Genomic DNA, 25,652 nt, shown 5'->3' on the forward strand with positions numbered 1-25,652 from the left:
CTCTATAGATTAACTGCATTTCTAGTGGAGTTGAAATTAGTTTTTAATCTGTTTTTATTTGGTTATGCTTGTTTTTTTATGCTGTGAATTAATGTTGTTTTGATGTGTTTATTTAGATTGATACAGAATAATTTGCACTATTTATTTGTTCTTTCATAAACAAGATTATGTTATTGTAGGGCCTATTGAAAATATGCTAGCGGATCATTAAAACACACACCACCCATAATATCACTAACAGTTTTGTCTGTCGAAATAAGAAATAACCATTGATGGCCACAGCAGGCTCAACATTAAAGAAATACAATTATAATACACATAACAATTATGAACACAGGTTTTCAAACGGCCTCATACTAAATCTTATTAAAAGGAAGAAAAGAAAAGTACAGTAATATAGCTGAAAGACCCATGCATCACACATAATGTTAGCCTATATGTTATCCTGTAGGTAGGCCTACTGTAAAGGTACTTTGAGGTACTTTTACTCACTGTTTGTTGATGTTGATTTGATGACTGATTGAATTGATTATGGCAGGTACAGGACAGGCACAGGATCGTATATTAACGTGTGAATGTTTCAAAATAAAACGGCCAAACAAAACAATTGGCTGTAGACATGAACTACGTGTTTCAAAACCTTATATATAACTTTATTAAAACAAACAAAAGCGCAGTTCCTCTCCTCTTTGCGAAATCAAAACGTGTCCCTGTGTGCATTATGGAAATTGTAGTCCTACATTCGCCATCTCGCCATACAGTCTGGTTCGTAAAGAACAACACTACCCACAATGCTTTGCGGTTTGCGTTCACATGCCGCTTGTGTTGACATTAGCAGCAGACAGTACCCCTGTCAGACTGTCATAACGGGCTTGCGAAAGTGCGGAATTAAATCAATGTAAGTTAATATTACTGTTTTTATACATGGTGAGTTAAGATAAGTCGTTTGTATGTTGTTGTCAAGCCCCCGAGACCTCGTAAGAAAACAATTTGGAGACGTGGCAGGGATGCTAAGTTAGCCAGCTAGCATGCTATCTGTCAGTTCACTTTGCATTCGTAAAACTTTATCTATAATAACGACATACTGTGACACTTGACGGACAGTATATTGTGCCGAATGTAATTAATGTTAGTTGACCACCAAGCCTCTGCAATGTTACCGAATTACTGAGTAGTTACACTATAACTATAACAGATAGCTGCCTCTCATGTAGATGAAGTCATGCATTGATTGATTGATTGAATACTTTATTAGTAAAAAATGTAAACAGCATGAGGTACAGTCTAAGGCAGAGGCTAATAGGATAACCCCCCAAAAGTGCTGGGGACTTAATTGTTTCCTATGTAGTGTAGCCTCTGTCCCAGGCTGTAGTGAGCTAGTATTGTATACTATATACCATGATGAGGATGGCAGAGTTAATCATTGTGGAAAGTGTTGTTTTTTAACACGGAGGCTTCAGTCATTATGGTGTAACAACATTGAACAACATGAATAGAGATTCTAGGCTATTATGTTAAATGTCTTGATATTTAACCTTGATATAATATCTGTGTGTGACATATGTTTGTGTGCCAGTGATACATTGGAGTACCACTCTATGGACCACAGAGCCACAGAGCCATGTCTCCACCGCGGCTCACAGGGGCACTGCGCTCCTTTTCCCACGTCAGCAAGGGGGACGATGCAGCTGAACATGTCTACGATTTGAGGGTGAGGAATGGTCTATGACGCTCTAGTCTACAGCATCTGTTGCTCGTATGTTATCCCATTAAGTAAGAACTGAGGCCGATTCTACAAACGCCTACTAAATCAATATGTATATAGTTCGCACACTTTCAAGATTTCTTCAATTTTTTTTCAAAAATAGCAGATGTACAAGCTGGCAGCGCTGCACAAAGTGACGCGCTGTAAGCTTGTAGATCAGCTATTTTTGAAAAGCCAATGCAAAAATCTAAAGTGTACTGTACGCTTTCCCGGTTTGGTTTAATGGGTTATGTCATATTGTCATAATAACATCTATGACACATGGCAACCGGCTAAAATGCGAGAGTTGCATCATGATGCATATTTCTTTGCTGTTAAAGGTAGAGTAAGTGATTTCACTCAAAAAACCTTAGGTTTCGTTTTTGCCTTGGGACCCAGCCTTTCATCCAATCAGGATAGAGAACCAAAAACGAAACCTAAGGTTTTTTGACCCCCAGGGGTTAACTGGGGACAGGGAGGAACTCATTATATGGTCAGCACACTCTATAGTAGGGAGGATTATCACAACAAAACAAAAAAATAAGTGATATTTGAATTAAGTGAAATCACTTACTCTACCTTTTTGACATGCTTGTCCTTCTGAGATAATGACAGCCATCAAACACATGTATGACAACTGATCGAACTATGTCTCCCCAAACCCTCAAACCTGAGACGATAACCTCCGATGGTCTTGGTTTGGGACGGGTCCATGTTTTATTATGGTCAGTTGGATCCGGCTCTGTTCTGATTCTATTACCACAGGTACCGACTCCCGGGTCTGTTTATCATTATGTTTAATCTTCAACACAAGACAAAAAATATGCACATCCCCCAGCACATTCAGTGCTGAGCAGCACATAAGCGAAAGAAGGGGTCGCAACTCACTTTTAATGCTCCGAAACATTATAGTTTGTATAGGAAAGGGGCGTGTCTGATACAATTAATATCCAAATCAAATATCTAAATACTAAATCAAGCAACTTAAAAACTGTCTGGGGTGCTCACATAAACCTGAGTAGTAGATGTTAAAATGGCCCCATACATGTTTGATAGATCCCTTTAAATGAATGCTGAGGACTTTTGCAGTGCAGACAGATCACAGTATTATAGCCTTAGTAGGAGGTGATCAGTCCACTTTAGCAGGTTGCCTGATAAAAACACGATTGATCAATTGGGTCCTAGGCTATTGCTTTCACAATTGTTCATATTTAATACAGTCCACCATAACTTGCAAATAAAAGTTAGCCCAGGCGGTGGCGTAACCGTCTGGGCACCCGACTGGTAATCCAGTCTCAGTGTGCCGCGGGTTTGACTCCCGAGCCCGACACAGCCTTTACTGCATGTCTTCCCCCATCTCTCTCCCGTTTCCTGTCAGCCTACTGTCTGTCCCTTCAAAAAACCAATAAAAGGCGTAAGCCACAAAACAAATATGTGACAAAAGGTTTACTTTGTTATTTTAGTTGACATTTGAACAGCAATAATATTATGCCTATGTGACAGATTAATTAATCACCACAGGCCTAGGAAGGCACAACTAATCTGACTATTATTACTTATTATTACTAATTATTGCTTGAATCATCCATTTAACATTTTATTTCATTGTGTGATAATGTAGGTAAGGTTGCTATACTGTAGCTGCTAGATTATATTATGGGGCAGCCTATCACTGTCATCTACTGGTGGAACAGCCTTTATAATGGCAATTATAATTACTAATTGTTTGGTTTGTCGTTTCCATATAAAGCTTGAGTCGACGGCCTCCTAGTCGGTCTCTCAGAACCAATCTGGAAATAAATCACAGGTTTATTAGTGTTTTGGTCAATTTAAGAAAATTTAATTAAATGGATTTTGGAATGTATTCCCCGGGTCCATTAGGCATTGAGTCGGCCATTTTGGACCTATGAAGACTTCTACACTGAAACATTTAGCTTTTAAACAGTATGCTGCTGACCAATGCTCAACAAAGGCATACTGGCACAGACAATGCTGACCAAAATCATTATGGTGGCCTGATGTTTGCTGGGACTTTTGATAATGTCTTTGTGTTTTTGAGCGGTGCCTCTGCTCCATTACAGAACTATGTGTGTGCGTATGTCTGTATGCATGTATGTCTGAGCACGGAAAGCTGCAACACCTAAAGTGGCCAGTACAGTACAGCACAGAGTAAAGTCGCACAGAGTACACTACAGTACGAGCCCTGGGGCTCTGGATGTTCCGGGAACCCCCACACGGACCCCCCGGGGACCCCCACTTGGTAACTCTGTCATTTCTCAACCCTTTCGGACGTAACCCTTTCATAGTACTGTGTACTAGTGGTGGATATTGCTTGCAATCTCACGATAGATAAGTATCACGATACAGAAGCCACGATTCGATATATATCGATTATACGTTTATTCAAAAATAATGACCATGTTGCACAAAACACTTTCAGGCCCACAGACCCACATAGCGGCAGTGGCTTAGGGGTAGAGTGGCTGGATGGTAACCGCAAGGTCGCTAGTTCGAACCCGGGCTCCCCGCGAGCTTGTAGATCTGAGAATATTTGTACTGTGTGTGTGTGTGTGTGTGTGTGTGTGTGTGTGTGTGTGTGTGTGTGTGTGTGTGACTTTGTGTTAGTCTGTGCAACAGTGACACAAACAGTGAAACAAAGGTACTTCCGTGCTTATACATACATACAGACATAGGGACATACGGACACACATTGCTTTGTGTAGAAGTGGTTAGCAACACTCAAACATTGATTATTCTATACATTTTGGATCATGGTAAATTCAGGGGTTGAATGTTGGGGTACCATTGAAAACCTATATAAGGCAAACATTTCACATCTGAATTATGCTTTAAGTAGCATGTGGCATGTCAAAGTATAGGGGTTATTCATGATTCTGAACCCATTCCAAGCATTAGCTTTGCACGAAAAACACTCCTTGGGCTAAAAACGGCCATAGCCACTTGCCCAAATGACGGGTCAAACTCTTTTGGGTCTAATCTTAGATTGGCTGGCCTAAAGGTGATGAAAAAGTTCTGGCAATTAGTTGCCTGCCAGCATAGTTTCTGTGAGCATAGTGTTTCAGTGTTTCATCTTCTCGGCATATGGTGAACGGGAAAGAATACCATTTAAGTTTGCCCTCAGAGTATGGTGACACTTTAAGTGCAAAATACTTACTGACAAACTTAAATTGATGACGGCATTTACAAATTAGCTTAATTATTTTCACTATGTGTGCCAGACAGACCAGTGAAAATCCTTAGGAAAAAATGCCAAAGATTTATACCAGTTGGAATAGTACTACGGTTATATTGTGGTCTAATTGATTTTCATACAGTACCTCAAGGTAGGCTTAAATCACATCCGTTACAGCAGTGATTCTCAACCTTTTTAATTTCAAGGACTCCCAGTGTGATACAGTATGCATCAGGCCATTTGAACGTACTCTAATCTCTGGGACCGCAATCTAAGAACTATTGTTAAACATTATTATCGTCTTTTGATTGATTGATTGATTGATTATTTTATTAGACAATCTCATATGCAGAAAAACAGTACATGGTACAGTCACAAAAGCACATTTTTATCCAAAAGGATGGCACCGAAAAAAGTCCTTGCGGTCTTGTTTCCATTCGGGTCCCAATGCATTCATAATACAGTGATGATAGTAATCGAGGATAACTCACAACACATGAAAGTTATTTACAGGTGTACCAACAAATCTAAATAAATCTTCATACCAAAAAAAACGAGGTTGGGCAGTCATCTTCTCTCCTTTTGACCAGCTGATATTGATAGGTAATTTTTCAGACCGGTTTTAAAGGAAGCCAGTGATTTGTTTGTTTTAAGGGAAGGGGGCAGGGCATTCCACACCTGAGTGGCAGTGCTGTGGAAAGTGAATTTACCCATCTTTGTTCTATATGTGGGTGGCACCAGATCATTATTTATACTCCCTCTGGTGTTGTGGCTGTGAGAGTTGCTCACCTTTGTGAGGTAATCGGTTAAGTAAACATTTGGTCCTGAATATTTACTGTCTATCTATATACTGTAGAACTGTGTTTTCCCAAACATTTGACCTTTTAGACCTAAAAGAGAAATCGGACTTTTGCCCATGCAGGACCCAAACTACAAATAGCAGATCTACAAACTCACACCACGTTGCTTGCTAACTTTTCGATCTGCTCTTTTCACTACTTCTTAAAACACTAACAGCGCTAGCATTTATTGAATCTACGCCTAGATCCAAGTCAATTAAAGCTCATTATTTAATATAACGCCATTGGCCTAGATTCTCTGTTGCTAACATCAAACTCAGAGTCATCGTCGAGCAGTAGCTTTGACCCAAAGCTACTGCTTTAACTTAACAGGTAATAAAAATCACACTTGTGTGAAGGGAGGGGCGCCTCACTCCTTTAAACAAACATTGTACTAACAAACAAACATTAACAGTCCATAGACTTGGCTGCCATATGACATAATTTCAGAAAGCCAGACGTCGGAGGGACTAGCACCCTTCAAAACATAATCACTATAGTGAGTGAAAAGATGTTATCAGTGGCCTCAGTGGTGGTCTGAGAAGGCTTCTTGCTCTGTCTGAAGTGACATCCACCAATCAGTGCAAAGAGCTCACTGTCTAGGGCAGTGAGTGAGTATATATGACTGAACCCGCCGAAAACATTCTATAGAGCTCTCAGACACCAATTTGAGCTACTTGAGCATGATAGACTCAGGCTGTACTGCTGCTACTTCAACAGGATGATGTCATTGTCCATCACAATGTACAGTAGCAGCCTGTACTACAATTGTGAGTGCCCGGTTCCTTTTACCTTGGCGGGTGGGACCCTCTTCAGATCCCATTCCCTTGAAGAGACTCAAAACATTCTGCAGTACCACCTGCTTTCTCCCATTAAGTATAGTATTCTCTGGCACAGGCATACAGCTCTCCAATCATTGACCAATCTTTTACTTTTTTGTCCTTTTTTTGGCATGGCTTTTTCTGAAATTACGTCATAGGTGGCGGCCAGCCAAGTCGATGGACTTTTAATGTTTGTCGAGAGCCTATTAATTATAATTAAATGTTTTATCCCACGATATTTGCAACCCATTCTTTCACCCAGTGTCAATTATCTAATGTAATCCTGTGCGCTATACTTCCTCTGCCAACCTGGGGAGCGGACTGACCTCATGCTTCCATGTATGAGGATTCCAAGCTGCTTCTTTTCACCTGACAGGGGAGCGTTTCCCCGGCCGGACATAGCACGTGGAAATAACATGTTATTTTGACCAGTTCCTTTCCCCTCCATCAGGCGACCCGGCTGGCCAGGGGGAGGTAGTTTAGAGACCAGGATTACTGCATGTTTTTTGTGAGGGTAACTACCCTTGGGGACATGGGGAGAACATGCAAACTCCAGACAGAAAGGCCCTTTCCCCAACCCCGCCTCGGGTATGGGCACTGATGACGCAGAAGAGAGAACATGCCCACAGAGCTTAATAATTATGCATTTTCCGTCCCAGCCAAGTCTATAGACTTTAGGTAAATTATGGTAAGACGTCATCTGTCTCGCTGCTATACATACACTACAGCTTGTAATAAATGTATACATTTTATCACGGATATGAGAACAAAAATCTGGGCGCCCATCACTTCACACGAGTGTGATTTTTCTTTTTGTCACCAACCATCAGCCAATAATTTAGATTTTTGGGACAATATTAATCAATGATTATTACTGAAAATATAGTTAAAAAATAGAAATGGGTGTGGGCTAGTATGTGGGAGTTGCATCGTGATGCAAGGAATCCATGGGGAACTATACAGAATGTTCAAGGGTTATAGGCTGTTGTAGCACCCATGAGACCAATTTGAAAGATTTATTTGAGTGTTTTCCTTGGCACTCAAAACTGCGTGCACAGGCTGACACTGATCGGTCCAGCTCAGCTGAGATAAGCTTTGAATTCATAGACAGACAGACACACAAACACCCGTGAATACATCATCTCTATCCACCGCCTTCGGCTTGGGGGGATAATTAAAAACATTTCAACATTATTTTTTGAACAATAAAGTGCAGGGAGTGCCTCCTAGCAGCATTTTCTATAAAAAAAAACTGACATTTTAATTGGATAAAAATAATTGTGCTAACTAAATGCCTCCCCAAAGATTTTTCTCCAGTCAAAATGAATAAATAAAGAATAATAAATAAACACCATTTTCTCTGGCAGATGTTATATTTAGCTTGCAACAAAGCCTGTCTTGTGCTTCAGTACGTTTTTAGGTAGGCTTTTGATCTGGTTTTATCAAGAGCGGTTTGTTACATTGTCAGTCCGTCTTGTGTCGTTTTGTGACATAGAAAGGGAGAGAGAGAGAGAGAGAGAGAGACCGACCTCTACTGGCTGTCATATCTTCACACTCACTTCAGTATCTCAAATGTCTTCATACTAACTGTACTTTCTTCAGACTTGAAACTAAGTTGGGACTGCTTGTCACACAGCTACTTTTGCCCCACTCACCCCCTCGGTTAAATCCTCGGAGTAAAAAAAAAGAAATGCTGCTTCAGGGAAAAGAGGACAGAGGGTCACTCCAAGATTATCTTTGAGCTTGTGTTAAAATACGCAGTTTTAGACGACATGACTGAAAGTGCTGATTGTAATTGAGTCATTGTGTTAATGCTTCTCCTGGCCTCCCAGGCTGAACTTCCTGACCCGAAGAGATAGCAATACCCCCACTGTAAAATGTGAAAAGATTATTTCAAATCCTCCCTCTATGCAGCCTGGGCTAATGCTGTGCTGACCTGTGGGTTGTTGATATGTGAGAGGCTTGACAGAACCTGCGCCACTCCGCCAGAGTGTCAAAGACTTAAGTACACATTTTGTAAAGCGTGTGCTGATTTTGCATCAGTGTTTGGGATGTCTCACAGAATTGTAAATAGTTTGCTGTTGATCATTTCATTCTTTTGAATTCATCAATTAATGTTTACAATAACTTCCTAAAATGTTGAAATTGGTTAATGGTTACCCAGCAGTCCAATACCTATTTAAATGTTATAATATTGTATGCAGACAAGCATTCACATTGGTGTAGTTAGTAGTTACTTATAATATTAAGTTAATATAATACGTTAGGATTTTGTCTACATTATACATCACCATACTAATATTTAACATTTTGAATGGTATACATTTTATGTTGATGTTTCACCTGCGATCTTCATATTAGCCAGCACATCAGTACAGTATGTGAATACTGCACACTCAATTTAGTTTTATTTGATCAAGATAAATCAATCAGTAGCCCTTATCAAGACATTCTTAACACTTAGACTGCTGCCGTGTGGCCACAAGTGGTAGTTAGTTTGCACAGGCCGGAATTTGGGAGATTACAACTCAAAGACCGTCCGTTTTCCCGTCTCGGCAAATGAGAGGAAAAGAAAAGGCTAGCATTAGCTCACGCTAGCAATCTTTCTCCAGAAATCTTTCAATCGCAATGCCATGAAAAATCTGAAATCAGATCCGAACCTCTGATTAGCACAAACGGACATCGACGTAGTTTAATCGAAAACAGCGAGAGCAGATCGTAATTATAAGTCTACACATGTGCGAGCATGTTCCGTGTGGGCAGGGGTGAGCAAGGTGTTACCTAGCAACCGGCTCAGGGATAAAAGTTGTTTTTTAACGCTGCCATTTCAGATCCATATAAAGCGATATAACCACATGCTATTAAAAAAATCAGACCTGTCTGAAGTGAGTTGTACTGTACTGTACTGTACTGTACTGTACTGTACTGTACTGTACTGTACTGTACTGTACTGTACTGTACTGTACTGTACTGTACTGGTAAATGGTGCATTTATATAGCGCCTTTATCCAAGGCGCTTTACATAGATTGTGCATTACATTCACCCATTCAGTTGAAACAATGGCACTAACCAGCACATCAGGAGCAATTAGGGGTTCAGTGTCTTGCTCCCTTCGACACTACCTCGGGAACAAATGCTATAACGCTATTTTCGTGCTCAGACAGACCCAGGGACACACATAGCTGTCTATAGGAGTGGTTGCACCACTCAAAAACCTATATATATTTATATATAAACAGTATATATATTTATATATAAACGTCAACAGCAGACAATGTACCTGGCAGGCTGGTGTGAATGAGTGCTGCCTTTACATTATAATCACAAATGTAATCAATCTTTTACAGATTTTCATGCCACCTTTTTAGCCATCAGCAAAATAATTGCTTTGTTCACCAATGTGTTCATAAAGCTGTCTTCTAACACCTCAATTATTTCCAACCGAACTCCTCTGGGAAACTGTGTGGGAGCCAATAAATTACAAATTTCAATTTAGGCATTTAGCACAATTAGCAGACACCCCAACACAAGTTGAATCAAAGTTGAGAATTACTACTAAATACTCAACTTTTTCGATCGGCAAATGTCTCAGCCCAGCAGTGCTATAAGAAGTTGCCAGCACTGATGCTTCTGCTCTTGGAAACTTTGTGGGATCCAATCAAAGTAGAGAAGAAAAACATAAAAAATATATAAATTGGCCAATGTGAGCTTGTGGGACTGGGACAACTAACTAGGGGTTTGTGGGGGTGCTGAATCCATACCATTCCATACCATGAAAGGACACCTACCTACTTCATCATTGGTGTAGGGAACCCGAAATAGATAATCAGTATGGGACAAAACGTACTTGGGAACACTTTTATTCATTTTGCCAAATATGCCTGATATTCAAGATTTTTGTTGGAAACAGGCATAATTCAGTTTTATATACTCTACTGTACATGCACATATCCGCGCTCGCGCACACACACCCACACACGCACACACACACACACACACACACACACACACACACACACACACACACACACACACACACGCACAGCTTATCTAGTGTGTGTGCTGCTTATCTTAAAGACTCCCAACAAGGCCACATACAGCCTCGGGGATAATTACATGCCATTTTCAATTTGAACAATAGGAAAATACAACCAAACTTTCCTATTTTCTTGGAGACGTGTGTGTTTTTGTTATCTAATACCTCCATTCCACGTCCGCTCTGAGGCCAAATGAGTCCACGGCGCACTGCACTGCTCCGTTCTGTTACAGGGTTGTGTGAACAGTTATGATTTATAAAAAAAATTACCCATGATTTTGTAACCCATTTCTCACCCAGTGTCAATTATCTAATGTACATCCAGGCCCCCAGGAATGCGCCCAGGGGGCCGGGGCGAATCTGGCGAGCCGCCCCACGTCCGAAACTGTTGAGAAATGACAGTTACCGTGTGGGGGTCCCTCTACCGTACCCTCTGCTGTACTGTCACTGTACTGTACTGGCACAACCGAAATCATCATATATACACACTATACAGTTACTATGTGCTTGTGTGTGTGTTAGGTTGCGCACAGGTGGTGAAAAACAGCCATGGTGTTTTCATGCTCATACCCAGCCAGCCACCCACCCACCCACCCAGCCACACACATAGCTCCGTAAGGGAGTGATTGCATTGCACCACTCAAAAAATGGGTGGGGTTAGCTGGTTTTGCCCTCTCCTCTTCGGCAGAGCAGCTTGGAGATCCATTGTCAGCTGTTCTTATCAATGATGGACAAAACCTAACTCTACTTGAGTTTACAATATGTAAAGTGGTGATAATAATAATGACACATACAAGTATCTAACAATATATAAAGTCATAATACCAACTTTGGTGAGGCAGTATTGCTTTGTTTAAAAAAAAATATATATATACTGTATAAGGATTTCTTCATTTTCTGAACAAAATACATTTTGTATTTTGCATTGGGCTAGGGAAAAGGGGGCATAACCAGCATCAACTGTATATTTTTTTAACTCTTTTTTACTCTTCCTTTGACACTGCGCAAACACACATTTCACCCACTTTGACCTTGTGACTGCGATGTGACGAAGTTTCATTGATTGAACTCCATCTCACCCTGGGACAACTTGGAACCAAACAAGAGACTTGTTGGCTAATGGCAAATCCCAATTCAATTTAATTAAGTATACACAGTGTTACCTTCAGAAGCAACCTAATTAGTTGTGTGGTCTGTTGGAGTGTATACAATAATAATGGTTCAGAATGAACAATTGGGGCTGCTGCTGGCCACATGGGTTCCCTAAGCATAATTACTTTGTTGCTTTGTGGCGCCCCAAAAAGCCAACAAGAAAACAAACAAGCAAATAAAACATAATAGATTAAATGTCGTGCAATCGACAGAAACAGACCTTCATCTTAACTATGGAAAGTACCAAATACTGATAACGTTTAAAACTAGAAGGTAAATGGGATATTGTAAAGATTCTGCAACTACTGCATGCATGGGATATTTATTTATCACCGAAAAATGTATAGCTATTTTATAAGTTGTCAAAGGATGAACACTGAGGGCCCTATTTATTTTAAATATTTTTTGAATCCTTTATTTATCCAGGGTAGTAGCTGAGCACAAGTGCTCATTTTCAGCAACGCCCTGCGCACACGCACACACACACACACACACACACACACACACACACACACACACACACACACACACACATACACATACACATACACATACACACACACTACAACCACAGTCTTATACTGTTGGCCACTAAGCAGCAGTTGGGGGTTCAGTGCCTTGCTCAAGGACACTTCAGCCCTTTCCAGGGCCTTACATTTTTGAATAGTTCAAATAGTCAATCTACAAGCTCAAAACATGTCGATGTAGATCGGCTAGTTGAACAATCTTAAAATGTTTTCAAAATAGTAAAAAATTAAGTCAGACGTTTAGAGATAAGGCGTAAGGTCCTAACTGTCTGATTATTCTCTCGGCTGTCCCCCGTCCCCCCCCCGTTAATGTACAGTAGGCTACACTCTGTCGTACGACGGTGTCGCTTGACGAAAATAGCCGATGTACAAGCTCACAATGTGACATGTATATCGCAACACATTGTTGCTATTTTTTTTAGCTGCAATGCCATAACGAAGTACAGTACGAATCGAGCTTATTATTGGTGCACAAACAAATAGAACATCCATGCATATGAATGTTGTGTATAACAATGTACACCTTTCTGTGTTTCTCCCCATTGCCTGGCGTCTGTTAGACCAAGCGGTTGAAGAGACAGGAGCTGTTTGCCAGAGAGGGCCTCACATGGCAGAAGATTGTCCAGTTTTGCACACAGCGCCAGGACAACAAGGCTGAGCAGCAGGCCGCCTCTCAGGAGCTGAGGAGCATCCTTCAGGCAGCCAAACAGATTGGTACGGTAATCCATTCTAGAGTTTAGTGTCCGACCGATATATCGGCCACCGATATGGCCTCATTTGGCCTCATATCGGGTCATATCGTATCGGTGGAATGTCTAACGATATGTATCGGTATTGCATTGCTCCTCGTCTCTTGTTTGGAAGTTTTTTGATTTGATTATCTTTATTTTTATTTTCATTTGAAATACAGCCTATTTTGTCTGAGCCAAAATGTGATGCCAGTGTCTGTGTCACTCCAAACTACTCTTTCATAAATAAATAAATCTGTTGCATATCGGTTATCAGTGAATGTCCCATCTCTAAAAGTTATTGGTATCTGTCACAAAAATCCATATCGGCCGGGCCCTACTAGAGTTGTTCCGATACCGATACAGTACGTAATACGTTTTGATTGGTTCAGTTGACGTGGCACTACCGTTTTATACTCTGTGCTATTTACTTTTTTTTAAACTAACTTGTAGCTGCACTTTAACAATCATTAATGCTTAATGGCATTTCTATCTATTCCTAGATCAGTGGTTGTCAAAACATATTTTAATGTCAAGCACCCCTGGCCCATAACTGATGGGCTCCTTTGGTTCCATTTGAGAACCTAGATTATTTTTAAATTATACACATCGATTCAGTACTCTGTATCAGTTGTGGGTATCGGAATCAGGGAAAGAATATGAATTCTAGTAAAGAATTCTATCATACATCTCAAATCCATTCCACAGCCTTGAAACACATTATCATTCACATTCTAATTTATTTCATTTGAAGAGTGATCAAACGAGACCAGGGAAGAATAACAGAGTGATTCGATCTTTGCTCCAGAGTGATTACTTAGCATTGCTCGCCGAGCTCCCAACAGCTGTAATTAATTTTTTATTTTCGTTTTTATGAAGTCTCTGCAGTGAATGCTTCGAAGGCATAGTGAAGCTGAATGGCAGGCAGTTAAAAATGCTACAGTGTACAGTTGAAGATACATAGTCTTTTTTTTATGGAGGAGAGGAGTCTGATCGATTTTTTTGTTTCAAATACCCCCCAAAAATAATTCTTGTTCTAAGAGCAGGGTTATGCCTCCACTTGGAGATAACGGGTGCCCCCAGAGACGCCATGCACAATATGTGGCACCGCCATTGGCTGTCATTTTGCACCAACCAAACAGTAATAGCATTTATCTGCCCCTGATGTGCCTGATAATTAGCTTAAATCCAAATCCCTGCCAAATACCTCCCTAAGTAAGACAGCGGTGTATCCAAGGTCCCCCTTCCACTGTTCTTATTGCTATTCTGATCCTCTGTGCGTGTCTGTGTGTGTGTGTGTGTGTGTGTGTGTGTGTGCGAGCGAGCGAGCGTGCATGCGTGTGTGCATGCGATGTGGTGGGTAGGGGGGTGTTGCGGTGCCAGTCAAGGCTGAGGTAGGGGGTGGCAGAGAGGGAGAAGGCGAAGGGAAAAACAGCGGGGTGGGGATTGAGACGCGGCAGGATTCTCGCTACCTTCCTAATCCCTCTGCACCCTCCGACGGGATATCAGAGCTCCAAAGGACACCTCCGGCTAGAGCTCAGCAGCCGTACAGTAGACGGAGGTCTGAAGGACGGAGAGCTTCCTCTCGGTTCCTAGCAGGCAGACAGACATGTGTGTTTATGCATTGAATCGAGAGCTTAGGGGGGAGCCAGCCAGGGCCAGTAAAGGACCTTTAATTAGTACAAATCTTTACTTCACTTTCAGGGCTGTTTGCACGAAGAAGGATTAGCCTTAACCTGGTTTAAATCAAGGTTTATCCAGTTGCACGAAACTTTAAACCTAGTTTTCAGGTTTTTCACAATTTTTGTTTTTCAAACTTGGTTTTAATTTTCACAGTAAACCTGGATTAATGTTCATCCTGTTGCACCACTGCTTTAAACTTCCATTTAAATATCAATAGGGTTAGACATTTGAAACTTGCAGTAGAGGTGGTTTAAATGTAAACATGGAAGCATATAGCCTCGTTACCAGCCATCAGATGACTAATAAACCCCAGTGACAACTGACAGTATACAATGGTGGACCTACTGGATAGGTTCATAAATGATGTAACATGCTTTTGTTTACGGAAACATTAACAAGTGAAACTTAACAGGGCAACAAATTAACACTTGGACTTGCTTGTAGATGTAAACGGGTCAAGGGATCACGTAGAATAAAAAGATAGAGGTCTCGCTAATTTAACGGGGCTTTGCTTTACATTGGTCTCTCTCTCTCTCTCTCTCTCTCTCTCTATTGGCGACAGTCAAGAGTAACTCAATATTTGCTGTTGTCATGGTTCTGCTGCCCAGCCACTTTGTTGTCTCCAACTCGCTCTGAGCCATCTAACTAAGATCCAAATGAAGAGAAGCTCTTAAGCTTACTCTGAAGAAGGATGAAAGCCGCCATTCTGCTCCACTACGTGAGGCGGAGGCTGAGATGCTTTTAGACCATTTTAATTGGTTTAAATCCTTTTCATCTGGTCTGGATGCTCCCAGCCTCTTTCCACACACACATACACCCCCACACAACCCATTTCTCTCTGACATTTTTCCCCCCTTCTCTAATTGGACAATTAGTCCGCATTCCTTTTGTTAAGCCTGGCTCTTGTTAAGCTTTAAATTGTTTGGAATATTATTATTCAAATGAAATGCAGCAGCCACACAGCATCTCTTTTTTAAACGGCCAGTTCTTTCTCCAGGCTATACTTCAATTCAAGGTGCTACTGCTTATGTCTCCCGGTGAAAGAAACGCTGCAACGCAGAATAACATAGACTAGCTGTTGCAAAAGCTAGATACCCTTAATGGTAACAGCTTGGTGATGGTGGTTGTTCCACAATAATCATAACCATTAAAATGACGACCAGTACGACCAGCTGAAATAGCTTTTTTAAAATGGGCTTCTTAATTTGTTTACTAATGATTATGACAGCCATGATGTGACTCACTCAGTACCTTGTTTCCTCTTCCTTGCCAGTGGGGGCTGACGATGGCCAGGACGCCATCGAAAGCGCCGCCGTGTTCCTCTTCGAGACCTTCCACAACAAAGACCACGTGGGCACCGAGGAGACGCGGGCCATCAAGCAGATGTTCGGCCCGTTCCCCGCCTCTGCGGCCGAGGCCTCCTGCGCGGCGGTGACGCGGGCCGTGACTCCGCTCGGAGAGTCCCGGGTGGAGGACTTTGTCCAGGCCCAGAGCGCCTGCCGCGGTCGCCAACGCAGCGGCTCCGCCTCCTTTGGACGCAACATCGCCTTCTCCTACGACTGCTACACGCTGGACCCCGTGGAGGACCTGCCCCCGGTCGAGAGCTCCGACGAGGACATGGGCCTGGACTTCAACAGCTTCCTCGCCAGGAGGGTCGGGGGCCAGCAGGGGGACGGAGCCGCGGCTTCTTCCTCTGCCCAGGGCTCTGGGGACGGAGCCATCTTGAGGGCGGAGGTGGAGAAGTACCTCGACGGAGGCAACATGATCTCCTCCAGCCCAGAGGAGCTGTGCACCTCCCTGTTCGAGATGCTTGCCTCCCACAAGAGTGACGACGAGCTGCAGAATGAGGTTAGCATGGGCTGCACGCACGCACGCCACTTTACCAATATTTTTTAATCAATTTGAAACACTTGATTAGCCATGAAACAGTTTAAACAGTTTAAAAACAACTAAACACTTAATCAGTATTAAATATGTGTGAAATCCTTCACCTATAATGATTGTCATGTCGGCTGTAATTTCCGATGCAATGGTAACACATTTCCAATCTGTGGCGCACTGGTTAAAAAAAAGATCCGGTGTAGACCAAACTTGGCATTTCAGCAACGTAAAGTTTGATCTGTCCCAGAGGTATTCTTTGTGTCATGGCGTTCCTCTGATTCTCCTAACCTTGACCTACACCTGGTTGTCTCTAGGGCTTCGTCCAGGGTTGCAGTTCGCTCCTGGGCCATGTCAGCCATGGCCTTTATGTTTCCAACTATAGTCTGGAATTGCTATGAGCAGTTTTGACCTTAGCTGAAGATGAAGGCCCCTTAACATCCCAGGGGGAATATATATGAGAGCCCGACGGATATGTGGGTTTGGCCCACATATCGCCAAATTATCACAACATCAGTATCAGGAATTATACAACAAATGTTTCCCCTTTTTTTAACCACTTCCTACCCTTACCCTTCCTGCCCTTACAGGCATATCATTTTAGGCACAACATCTTTACCTTTATCTATCAAAATGTTATTTGTGTTTTTGTTTTGCTCGTAAGTTAAATGCTCTCAAATAGAAACTTTAATCTAATAAATATTTAGCACTTTTTTTTGTTTAGTTTTTCACAAAATATTGGTCCAAACATCAGTAATCGGTGGTCTAGGACTCTAGGTCAGACTCTCGGAATCGGCTTTGGACCCAAAAGTCTGGCTTTCAGTCGGGCTCTTAAATCTTTTGCAAACAAAGGGCAAGTTAAAATGGAATGCAGATTTGAGTATAAGCTGCCTGGATTCTGTACATTTTATACAGAGGACACCAAGACCTTGTAATTATTTAGAGAGGATTTGCATTAAGGTCCTCTGTATTATCAAGTCTTGAGAGTTTTATGGTAAAAAGGCAGGAGGACATCTGAAGCGCTGTAAACTCCGAGATAAACACTGGGCTGTTGGCTGATTATAGGCACAAATGAAAACAACTCATTAAAAAGTATCAGCAGGTTACTTGGGGAACAGGGACAGACGCGGTGGTACATCTCCCATCCTTGGGGCAGTTCCAGGGGGTCCCCCAGCCAAATGAACCAAATGAGTAATGGACTCAATGTGTCTGTAACTCATTTGGTATATCTTTTCAAATGTCTTTCCTCTTCTACCCCAGATTTGACTCATGATTTCATTTATTTTTTGCCTCCTTGCTCAGGGGATGAATTGAAACTTGTCTTGGTGAGACATGACCTTTGACACTATCTAATTGTCTCAATAGAAGAGCAGGGAGACTAAATACAACCACCCCAATTGTATATGAGTTCTATTGTAATAACATGCTCTACCATACAGATTGTATAAGTAATATTCTAGTGCTTTAATTTGGTGGTCCTTGGCCTGAACAACATTGAAGACCCCTGCTATAGGCTGCTCTCACAGGACGGCGCTTCTCTCTAATGTCGTCTCTACCTCTCTCTCTACCTCTCTCTCTCATCCTCTCTCTAGCTTCAGGCGAACAAAGCAAAAATGAGACCGACACGCCAGTTAATGAATATAATTTATTAGGCAATCATCTGTTTTTTCCCCTCATGATTGCATAAATGGGGTGTGTGTGTGTGTGTGTGTGTGTGTGTGTGTGTGTGTGTGTGTGTATGTGTGTGTGTGCGCGCGCGCCGTGCACTTGAGTCTGTGTGTCTGTAGCAGTATAGCTGCTTGCCTGTGGCTGTGTGCACTGTGTGTATGTTGCAGAGAGAGAGAGGGGGGGGGGGGATCATATTTACCTACCTACTGGGTTAATAGTGTTATGTTGAATCCAATCTGAGGGTCAGAATTAGAGCACCCCCTGACTGACCTTAGTTGCCATCCATAAATAGTCATCAATAATAATGCTTCTTTCTTTCTTTCTTTCTTTCTTTGTCTCTCTTCCTGTATCTATCTCTCTCTCCATGTCTGCCTGCCTGTGTCTAGCCTATCTATTCTGTGCTATTGCTAATAATTCACGACGTGCTGTTGATAGGTTTGAATGTTACCGGCATTAATAAACGCACTGCATAAAAGCTGCGGACATGATATCCAAAGTGTTCCTCCACTATTTTATACTTTCTGGACAATCCCCCAAAACTATGGTCGGTCGGTCGGTCGGTCGGTCGGTCGGTCTGTCTGTCTGTCTGTCTGTCTGTCTGTCTGTCTGTCTGTCTGTCTGTCTGTCTGTCTGTCTGTCTGTCTGTCTGTCTGTCTGTCTGTCTGTCTGTCTGTCTGTCTGTCTGTCTGTCTGTCTGTCTGTCTGTCTGTCTGTCTGTCTGTCTGTCTGTCTGTCTGTCTGTCTGTCTGTCTGTCTGTCTGTCTGTCTGTCTGTCTGTCTGTCTGTCTGTCTGTCTGTCTGTCTGTCTGTCTGTCTGTCTGTCTGTCTGTCTGTCTGTCTGTCTGTCTGTCTGTCTGTCTGTCTGTCTGTCTGTCTGTCTGTCTGTCTGTCTGTCTGTCTGTCTGTCTGTCTGTCTGTCTGTCTGTCTGTCTGTCTGTCTGTCTGTCTGTCTGTCTGTCTGTCTGTCTGTCTGTCTGTCTGTCTGTCTGTCTGTCTGTCTGTCTGTCTGTCTGTCTGTCTGTCTGTCTGTCTGTCTGTCTGTCTGTCTGTCTGTCTGTCTGTCTGTCTGTCTGTCTGTCTGTCTGTCTGTCTGTCTGTCTGTCTGTCTGTCTGTCTGTCTGTCTGTCTGTCTGTCTGTCTGTCTGTCTGTCTGTCTGTCTGTCTGTCTGTCTGTCTGTCTGTCTGTCTGTCTGTCTGTCTGTCTGTCTGTCTGTCTGTCTGTCTGTCTGTCTGTCTGTCTGTCTGTCTGTCTGTCTGTCTGTCTGTCTGTCTGTCTGTCTGTCTGTCTGTCTGTCTGTCTGTCTGTCTGTCTGTCTGTCTGTCTGTCTGTCTGTCTGTCTGTCTGTCTGTCTGTCTGTCTGTCTGTCTGTCTGTCTGTCTGTCTGTCTGTCTGTCTGTCTGTCTGTCTGTCTGTCTGTCTGTCTGTCTGTCTGTCTGTCTGTCTGTCTGTCTGTCTGTCTGTCTGTCTGTCTGTCTGTCTGTCTGTCTGTCTGTCTGTCTGTCTGTCTGTCTGTCTGTCTGTCTGTCTGTCTGTCTGTCTGTCTGTCTGTCTGTCTGTCTGTCTGTCTGTCTGTCTGTCTGTCTGTCTGTCTGTCTGTCTGTCTGTCTGTCTGTCTGTCTGTCTGTCTGTCTGTCTGTCTGTCTGTCTGTCTGTCTGTCTGTCTGTCTGTCTGTCTGTCTGTCTGTCTGTCTGTCTGTCTGTCTGTCTGTCTGTCTGTCTGTCTGTCTGTCTGTCTGTCTGTCTGTCTGTCTGTCTGTCTGTCTGTCTGTCTGTCTGTCTGTCTGTCTGTCTGTCTGTCTGTCTGTCTGTGTGTGTGTGTGTGTGTGTGTGTGTGTGTGTGTGTGTGTGTGTGTGTGTGTGTGTGTGTGTGAGCCAGCCAGCCAGCCCTCCCTCCCTCCCTCCCTGCTCCATGGTAGTGACAGTATCGTGCCCTCCCTCCCTCCCTGCTCCATGGTAGTGACAGTATCGTGCTACCTGGTCCAGGCTATACATTCTGTTCTAACGGTCTCCTCACGTAGTTGACATTTGGAGGCGAACTCTCCCACTGACATCCTTTAGATGTAGAGTGCCCTTTGTGAGGCGCTCCTCTCCCTCGGCGTGACTCCAAAGTCAACAGCAAAGTTTAAAGGCTCGGCGTCCGCCGCCATTAGACCTGACAGTGGAGGACCCGCTTCCTATTATTTCTCATTTGTAGCCCTCGGACTGATGACATTTTGTGGATGGAGCTGTGCAGGAGAGGGGCTATTTGATTACATAGGGGGATCTGAAAGGTAATTTTGATCGTCACGTTGCAGTCAGTGTCTCAGTGGGACAGATGGGCGATAGAGTTCAAGCATTTCAGAATACAGCTGTAATGAGTTAGATTAATTATAGTCGTTCTAACTCTATTGGCAATGGGTTGTATATTGTGTATGTACTCAGTCAGTGGGCTATTCTGACAAGGCTGCTTTGATTGGGATATATAGCAGGAGTGGTATAATAGATATAGAAAATCACACTTGTGTGAAGTGAGGGGCGCCTTTGGGACCGCACACAAAGTCGATAGACTTGGCTGCCATATTACACACAAAAAAGCCAGACGTTGGAGGGGCTTTCGCCTCAGAAAAGTACTCACAATCTTTACTAAACTAAAAGTATTAATACTGCAGGGTAGAAATACTCTGTTACTGGAATTCAACATTTACTTGAGTAAAAAAAACTAAAGTTTTCAAATCTTTAGAAAATCGGCTATTTTCAAATGGCCGAAATGTTTATGACTGAAGTGGTTCATGTACATTTTGTCATAATAATCTAAATTCTAAATCTACAAAGCAATTAGTAACTAAAGCTTTCAAATAAATGTAGTGGAGTAAAAGTACAATATTTGGATCTGATGTAGCCCTTCTGTAGTATTGGAAATAGGAAATGCTCAAGTCAAGTGCAAATACCTTGCAATTGAACAGTACTTAAGTAAATGTACTTAGTTACATTCCACCACTCGTAGAAAGACTCATCTTGTTTCTCATCTCGTCTAAGGAACAAAGGCCCTCTGTCTCTCAGTCCCAGTAGACCTCACCTTATCCTCAACTGTTCAATCAATTGCCAAGGACACAATTCATGGAAGCCCATGAAGGAGGCCAAAAACAACAACATTCGCGCACACACATACACACACACACACACACACACACACACACACACACACACACACACACACACAAAGCATCTCTAAACAAACCATACTAAACAACATCAAACATTCACAGGGGCTCATAGAACGGGGGCGTACAGTATGTACATATAATACCAAAGAGAGAAGCAAAGGTAACCCCAACAAAGGCCATAACCCCAACAAAGGCCATGACTGACCTAACATCATCAAAGTGCGTCTGTTCCTCTCGTCCACCTGCTGCCGCGGTCCATCCCCCAGAGAAGACCCAGTGAAAGAGCAAACTAGACTATCCATCTTCTCCAAGCCCCGAACAAAATCTGATACCAGCCGTGGGGGGGGGGGGGGGGGGGGGGGTGGTTGGTGGGGGGATACAATTGTTGTGGAATGTTGGTTATAATTTCAAGTTACGTGTAGTTCTGGCCTGTTATTTTTTAATTAACCACCTGCGAGTGGTCCCTGCTTAGTTAAGATCCAGCCGGCAACCCGCAATGATGATAATATTGGCTATTGTTTTAGAGGAACACAGCCTCCAATCCAGCATATCATTTTCTTCCGCTTCTGTTTTGTCTCTGGCTTTGTATATCGCATACCCTGCATTTTTCTTGTTATTTTTTTGTGCGCGCATTTTTCCGTCGTTCTTTTCTGTCACCAGCTAAGTGCCAGGTGGTTGTGTTTGGGAGGCTAAGCGGCAGAGCATATTCTGTACCAGGCGGATGGTAATTACCAGGTGCTCATTCTTGGCACCGAAGGCGTGTATCTATCGGGAGGGGCTAAACCATAGGATGTGTATGCGTGTGTTTGTTTACCGCTGTGTGTGTGTGTGTGTGTGTGTGTGTGTGTGTGTGACTGTGTGTAGTATTTTTTTGGCTCATCCACCATTTATGCCCCGTGGTTTCTTCCTCCAGCTGTTTGAGCTCCTGGGCCCGGAGGGCTTCGAGATGATCTCCACCCTCCTCCAGCAAAGGGCGGCCATCGTCGACTCTCTCCTCTCCATCCCACCCGATAGGCTCGGTCACCTGACAGCAGGTGAGTGAGGCAACCGCTCTGGCAAACGGGGTCATCTCCATAGCAACCTCTATCTACCCATTTCACATACTCGCACTCACGTTTGCATCAACAAATCATGCCACAAGGCATGATTTCTCTCCATTTAAAAACAATGTTTTAGCCCAGGCCCTCTGTATATTCAAGGCGCATAGAAACATGGCTGCCTGAAGATAATTATGCCTCTGTGTTTTCACAAGGAATGCCAGAATAATTTCTGACGGTGCTTTTTTGAATGACCATTTATGTATTAGCGTAGACTAGACATCTCTTCTTCTCTCATTCATACCTAACTACTTTGGCAACGCTCAACGTCTGCCATGTTCTCCCCTGCTGTGAGGCCAGCGACTGCTCCAGATTTCAAAGTCAAACCTAATCCTGTCATCTCCGCGTTCTCTTCCCACGCCAGCCAGCCGCTGCCTGGGAGTTGTCAGAGGAACGTCCTCTCCGGAGGAAACAAGAGCCCGTAATGCAAGTCCAGGGTCACGGGATGGGGGGGGGGGGGGGGGGGCATGTGTCGTCTGGTCTGTTCCTTCAGCGGGGTCGTGACCCTGGGTTGCTGATTCATGTTTCGATGTTAATCGCTACAACAGCAGCCTTACTGTCGAGCCCCAGCCCAATCCCTGTGGATCTATCAGAGCTGTGGTTTGATGTTGTAATCGATAGCCAGTCTCTTAGAACTAGAGAGGAGAGAGCCCGAAAGGCTCATTACTGTATCCCACCCCTGTTTCTGGCTCAGTTAGAGGAAAAATGGGAGGAAAGAGTCGCACGTCGATTTTCTTTCTTATTGTCAGGTAGGTGGGAAAAGTTAGTGCTATGTTTGTGGCATTGACTATCAGCGTACAAATTGAAGATGGCAATATTTCTTAATGAATAGAGCCCGTCAATGCCAGATTTGCGGTTCCGATGCCCATCCCGATTTTGGACATTTCATACAACTTGTGTCATGACATGATGCATTGTGTGAGGTTGTAGATCTACATTTCAAAAAGGTGACAAATCAGGACGCAATTAGAGATGCCAATGTAGTCAATAGATTTAAATGGCACATCGGTCAAACCGATATATTGTGTACGCTCTATTGTTATTGGTAAAAGACATACTGTCGTCTCACACAGTCAGATGGTCGGATATCTCTGCGGCTGGTGGACAGAGGCAACCGATGACAAAGCTGTGTTTTTTAGGACACTCCTTTAATGCCTTTACCACACCCACTGAATGCCTCCGCCTAGATTATGAAAGACTGCCCTCCGTCCTTCACAGCACGTGGTTGAAATCACCCCTCAACTATATCTGCCAGACAGTATCCTAACCCCTTGCATCCAGCAGACAAACCCAGTAGTCACTTTGAGTGGGCCGAGGCAGCTATAGTTCTGCTCCTTAACATTGGTCCTGCATTGTAGGATTTGGTTTTCATCTCCACATTTTTACCACCCACCTCTCTAGCCCACACATAATTAGAACGTCAGACGCAGTCAACTTGAAGATTGCAGCATTTCTTTATAACCTAGCTTGGGATGGCTCCCTTTGAGAGTAGGGGTCAATTTTAGCTTTTTTACTCTTCCAGAGTTAGATCTACAGTCAGGATTTTGCAGTGTAGGCTGCAGTGTTCATTGTGGAAGCATGGTGAGGTGTTGTTTGACCTGATATAGGCTGATTCTGCTCATGCCTTCTGAACCAGTAGTTCTCAAACGTTATTCAACATTCAACACTTTCTAGATTTTTCAAAAATGCTCAAATATAACGGATGTACCAGCTGGCAGCGCGGCTACGGCATGAAGTGGCGCCCGTGAGGCGCTGTGTGCTTGTATATCTGCTATTCTTTAAGAACTGCTGTTCTAAATACTAAGAGTAAAAAAAAAAAGAGAGCTTAAATAAATCAGATATTCAGCGTGTAGCCTGAATGTTTTTGATTGGTTGATTTGAATATATGATTTACATTATAAAAGTTCAGCAGTACAAAGAGCCAACTGGACAATCACAATACAAGCCAAAGGCTTGTTCCCATTGTGGTCTGTGTGTAAACATTCAACATCTATACAAGCAACAATACAACAAACAAACAGTACAAAAAACACTCATAAAAAAATTGCAGTTCAATCAATTTATGTTGGACCTTGGGGTATACTGTAAATCAGTACTAAATGGCATCATTTTGTATTCGAGTCCAATATTGGTAGACGCCACGCTCCAGTTTGTGTTCCCTGCCAACAATCGGAATCGGTTCATTATCTGTGAGCTGATAACGATCTTGCGTTTATAGTGTGCAGCGCTGTCAGTCAGTATTGACTGAAGACAGTGGAATGGGCGATAACTCTCTTCACCACGTGAACCCCAGCGACCCCCTTTCTGGGCTCGTCGTAATAGGGCGAAAGTAGCAGATCTGATCGTCCTGCCTTCAACATCAGGTCTTTCATTCCTCGACACATTTCCCCTGACTCCGTCTCTCCCCCTCCATCACCATGTTTTTATTTTTACTTTCTCATCGAGGGCGGTCTAAATGCTCCCGTTTTCTGCATAGCTGTCAAACCAGCCCAGATCCATTAAAATGTTATTGCCTAAAGACTGGCCGCCACGTTTGACTTGATCCTTCATTATTTCACCTTTCAAGATTTTTTCTGATTGATTGAAGGCTAAACTGCAAGACTGATTTGTAGTTGTTCGCGTGCCGGTGTCGTGCACCCAAAACATCTACAGGCTGACAGCACAAGGCGTTGTCAGCGTTGTAGATCTTCTTTTATTCCCTTGTGTTGGCAAAAAAAGGCACTCTGTTTTCCGCATGGCTGTCACCTGGCTCGATCCACTTTTCCCAAAGAAAGACTGGCTATTAAGTGTGACTCAATCCTTCATTATTTCACCTTTTTGTCTTTCCCTTTTTTCCCATTTTTCTGTTGAGGGGTAGCAATGAGAGCGTCGTGCCGATCGGACTGCGTAAGTTATGCACCCAGAAAGATAAAGACGAGGCTAAAGTCTTTCCTTGCCGTAAGGCTCTCTATTTCGGTCCTTATTTTAATACCTTTCATGAATAAGAGAAGTGATAAAGTATTATCTCATGCTAATGGCTGCAAAGCCTGGTGTCGTTAAGCCCAGTATACCTAGAGGTCTCTGTGGCGTGAAACTGAACACCTACGCAAATAAGAGCTCCCGAGTCCCTATACCTGCCATTCAGTCTTGAAATGTGCTTTC

General features: G+C 43.0%; 1 protein-coding gene across 1 annotated transcript in view; it reads left to right on the forward strand.

The window, feature by feature from the left end:
* Positions 1-806: 806 nt before the first annotated feature.
* The window catches only part of ascc3 (activating signal cointegrator 1 complex subunit 3), a 187,845-nt gene continuing 162,999 nt past the window's right edge, over positions 807-25,652 (forward strand). The window contains exons 1-5 of the mRNA XM_080767693.1: positions 807-898; positions 1,577-1,711; positions 12,874-13,027; positions 15,998-16,572; positions 22,328-22,448. Of these exons, the coding sequence (XP_080623819.1) occupies positions 1,622-1,711; positions 12,874-13,027; positions 15,998-16,572; positions 22,328-22,448 (940 nt within the window). The 5' untranslated portion in view covers positions 807-898; positions 1,577-1,621. The remainder of the gene's footprint in view (positions 899-1,576; positions 1,712-12,873; positions 13,028-15,997; positions 16,573-22,327; positions 22,449-25,652) is intronic.

Source organism: Protomyctophum bolini (assembly GCF_963924005.1).
Source record: "Protomyctophum bolini genome assembly, chromosome: 7".
Lineage (NCBI taxonomy): Eukaryota > Metazoa > Chordata > Actinopteri > Myctophiformes > Myctophidae > Protomyctophum > Protomyctophum bolini.